The 3,328-nt window shown below is 46.4% G+C and overlaps 1 protein-coding gene across 1 annotated transcript; it reads right to left on the reverse strand.

Annotated features, from left to right (window-relative positions):
• Window positions 1–350: 350 nt before the first annotated feature.
• LOC125531824 (nuclear transcription factor Y subunit B-1-like) lies at window positions 351–1,590 on the reverse strand. Its single transcript, XM_087524285.1, has 5 exons — window positions 1,427–1,590; window positions 1,163–1,292; window positions 621–699; window positions 427–506; window positions 351–359 (listed from the first exon to the last, which is right to left on the reverse strand). Exons 1-5 carry the CDS (start codon window positions 1,588–1,590, stop codon window positions 351–353), a joined length of 462 nt encoding a protein of 153 aa, XP_087380411.1.
• Between the last annotated feature and the right edge of the window lie 1,738 nt (window positions 1,591–3,328).

A 3,328-nucleotide genomic window follows, 5' to 3' on the forward strand; every position in this document is an offset into this window, starting at 1 on the left:
GTATCACAAATTTAATGATGAGACAAGGCTAGATGAAGACATTTTCTAATTGACAAGCACCCAAATATATACAGGCACCAGTTCAGGAAATTCATGACTTGGACAGTGTATTAATAACAGATATGACGAACTAATGTACTTGAACTTGATCTAGTTGAATACATGCAGAATAAGTTCATGGTATAATTTTAATAGGATCAACAAGCCATTTATGTTGCCTTTCATCCAAATTTGATGTATTTCCATGCTAAGGTGCATTCGATTGTATTTCCATGAGGGGGGTTATTTCATATCCCTTAATTTTAATACATTGGCATGATAACATGCTAGCTTTGGCAACATTGAGACAATCAATTAATCTGCACCGAGCAAACATGAATAGGATTGAAGGAATAAATTTTGTTCAGATTCAATTATATATAATACATTCACAGCAGATTTAATTGGAAGCAACTTAAACTGCTGCATGAAGGAAACATCTCTGGACCGCTCGGCCATGTAAACAGCTGAATTTGAATAAATATAAACATGTAACAAAATGGAAATGTTATGATATCTCTGTTGCATGAGTTTTTATCATCAATCGCATCTCGACTCGGCAGATCTACCCGACTTCGTACCCGAAAGTCCCCATCGCCAGCGTAGACACATGGCTGTGTCGTCTTCGTGCTGGATCTTGGCCAGACCAAAGTGAGCAACCTGCACAAGACAGAAAAAGCCCCATCACACTTTGAGATGAACATTCAGAATATATCTTCCAAGCACATGTACGCATGCATGTCCCAGTTGAATAAAAGACTTCATTTTAATAGTTGGACTCCGGAGACAATTCTTAGTGCTTCAAATCATTCAGTTATCTGAATTAACAGTACAGAAAAGAATTGAAGATCTCAATGACAGTAGTAATTGGAGGGATAAATCAACACTTGTTCTAAGGACAATAAGATGATTGGTGCCAGGCAGTGTGGGGTCTCATCAGTCACCAAGCTGAACATGAGTGTTTAAATTTGCCAACTAGGACTAACAAAAGTGCCAAACAGAGCTTTTCAGGGTACAGCAGCAACATATTAAACTATCATGGACTTACCTAACTCTCAAAGCACTAATCCATCCCCAATTAGTTCAGATAAAAAAAGTCCCACATGGCTAAATGGGCATGCACCTCTCTGTAATTCTGCAGATAAACCTTGAGGGGCTCAATGTACTCCTGAAAGCCTAGCGTGGCCATCGCCCAGAGCAGGTCGTCGATGTTGATGGTCTTGCACTTCTTCCTCTGGCACTTGCCGCTCGCCCTACAATACAGACAAGACAAAACGGGGACAGGTCAGCACCAGACCACACTTGATTCGGGCAGGCAAAACAGAGCGGCAGCGATCAACAGAGGCACTCACTCGCTGGCGATGAATCAATGAACTCCGAGATGCACTCCCGCCCGATCTCCTTGGCGTCCTTGGCGATCTTGCCGTTGGCCAGGATGGCCTTCGTCATGATGCTGCTGATGTTGGCGATGGGCAGGAACCTGTCCTGCTCCCTGACGCCGCCGAAGCCGCCGCTGTCGCCGCCCGGCGGGCTCGCCGGCGCGTCCGACATCCGGCCGCCCTCCTACAGCACACCAGCAACCCCGCCAGATCAATCAGCGCACCAGCGCACCAAACCCTAGACCCCGACTTCTGGAAGCGCGGGGAGAGAGGTGAGGGGAGAGGGAGGCGTACCTTATATAGACGGGCGTGTAGAGGGAGGGAGGGAAGGTGGTGGAGGGGAATGGATGTGCGGTGAGGGCGGCGAGCGACGTCCCCGTGCTCCGCGAGCCTCCGCGGCGCCTTTCTGGCCACCGGAGGAGCTGAGGGCTGAATCCACTGCGGTTGGCTCGCCTGCCCAAGCCCCGTCGATGGAGAGCGCCTGCTTGATCCAGATTGAGGTCTTGATTGGCATGGGGTTGCCTGCGAATCTTGGGGGCGGCTCTGGGCATGGGCTCGATCTTGGGTCGGCCTCGACCTCGTCTATGGTGAGGGTCATCGATGGTGGCGGTGGGGGTGGGGTTGGGGGCGGCAGCAGATCGAGATCTGAGGGAAGGAGAAGGGGGTGGGGTTGGGGGCGTGGGCGCGGGGCGTGGGTGGGAGGGAAAAGGGGGCGGCGGCGCTAGAGTGGGAGGGGAGTTAGGGTGGGACGAGCGCGGCGAGTGAGGCATCAGGGACGGCGCGGGCAGCGGAGTGTGGTGGCGCGCGGGCGTGGGTGGCGGGATCTGAATTGGGGGCGGGAGGTAGGTGGCGGCTGCGAGTGGATCTGAATCGGGGGAGAGAGGGGAGAGGAGTGGAGTTAGGGTTTGGGTTGGCCTGCTGAGAGGTGAGCAAGAGACGTCGGATTCGCCTAGTGTGGACGGTTCAGATCATATAGAGTTGGGTGATCCGTGAGAAGTGTTCTGATTGGTTCGAGAATCTGTGATTTAAAATAATTTCCGAGTACTAAAGATAGAGCTATTTTGTGAAGCAACTATCAAAAATATTTTGCAAAAGGGCATTATACAAATTTTCACTCAAGTTAGACCACATTTTATGGATGAGCACCAATCTGTATGCATTTCTGATCTTTCTACCTATTTTTAATCATTTTTCGAGTGTCCAAATTGAGTTTTTTTGTGAAGGACCTATAATATATTTGTTGCAAAAATTTTCCAAGATTCAACCACTAGCTAGGAACGGTCATGCCCGTCGTTTTGATCGCATTTTCAAACAGGCTTAAAAAATTCAAAAAAAAATCAAAAAATTGCAAAACCTTCGCATTGTGTCATTATATGTGGCAAAGTTACGAGGAAAAATAATAAACTTGAAATATGGCAATTCTTTTTAAAAAGTGTTCTCAGAAACGAGCCATCATGTGTGGAGATCAATGCCTTTCAAGCCAAATGATCAATCTTATGGCCACATTCATGGCATAGTTTGTTCAAATGATCTCATACTGTGCACAAGGGTGCATATTGGAATGGCAAACAATGTTGCCTAAGGGAGTTTTCATTTTCTTTGCACAGAAAATTCGTTTTCCATTTTTCGAGTGCCCGAAATGAGTTTATTTTGTGAAGGACCTACCATATATTTGTTGCAAAATTGGACCAAATCAATTTTCTAAAATACTAGGCCATATTTAATGCACAATTGACCAAATGGTTGGGTTTGAAAAAAAATTATCCACCTCTCATGAAAAAGACAAATTCCCGCCGATTCAGTTGGAAGCGGGTCAAATTTGAACTATGGCTGCCTCATAGTTTACTATTTATTTTTTCCAAAAATCATTTCTAGGTACATAAGTATCTATTTAATCAGAGAAACACCAA

This window comes from Triticum urartu, chromosome 5A, assembly GCF_056163025.1.
Source record: "Triticum urartu cultivar PI428250 chromosome 5A, HENAU_Tu73, whole genome shotgun sequence".
Lineage (NCBI taxonomy): Eukaryota > Viridiplantae > Streptophyta > Magnoliopsida > Poales > Poaceae > Triticum > Triticum urartu.

What these genes read in the sequence shown, in the direction of transcription:
- LOC125531824 (XM_087524285.1), bottom strand. Translation starts at nt 1,590, where the DNA reads ATGTCGGACGCGCCGGCGAGCCCGCCGGGCGGCGACAGCGGCGGCTTC. An exon ending in ATCTGCAGAATTACAGAGAG is followed by an intron (nt 700 to 1,162) that starts GTGCATGCCCAT and finishes TGTCTTGTGCAG; the next exon opens with GTTGCTCACTTTGGTCTGGC. An exon ending in CTGGCGATGGGGACTTTCGG is followed by an intron (nt 507 to 620) that starts GTACGAAGTCGG and finishes ATTCAAATTCAG; the next exon opens with CTGTTTACATGGCCGAGCGG.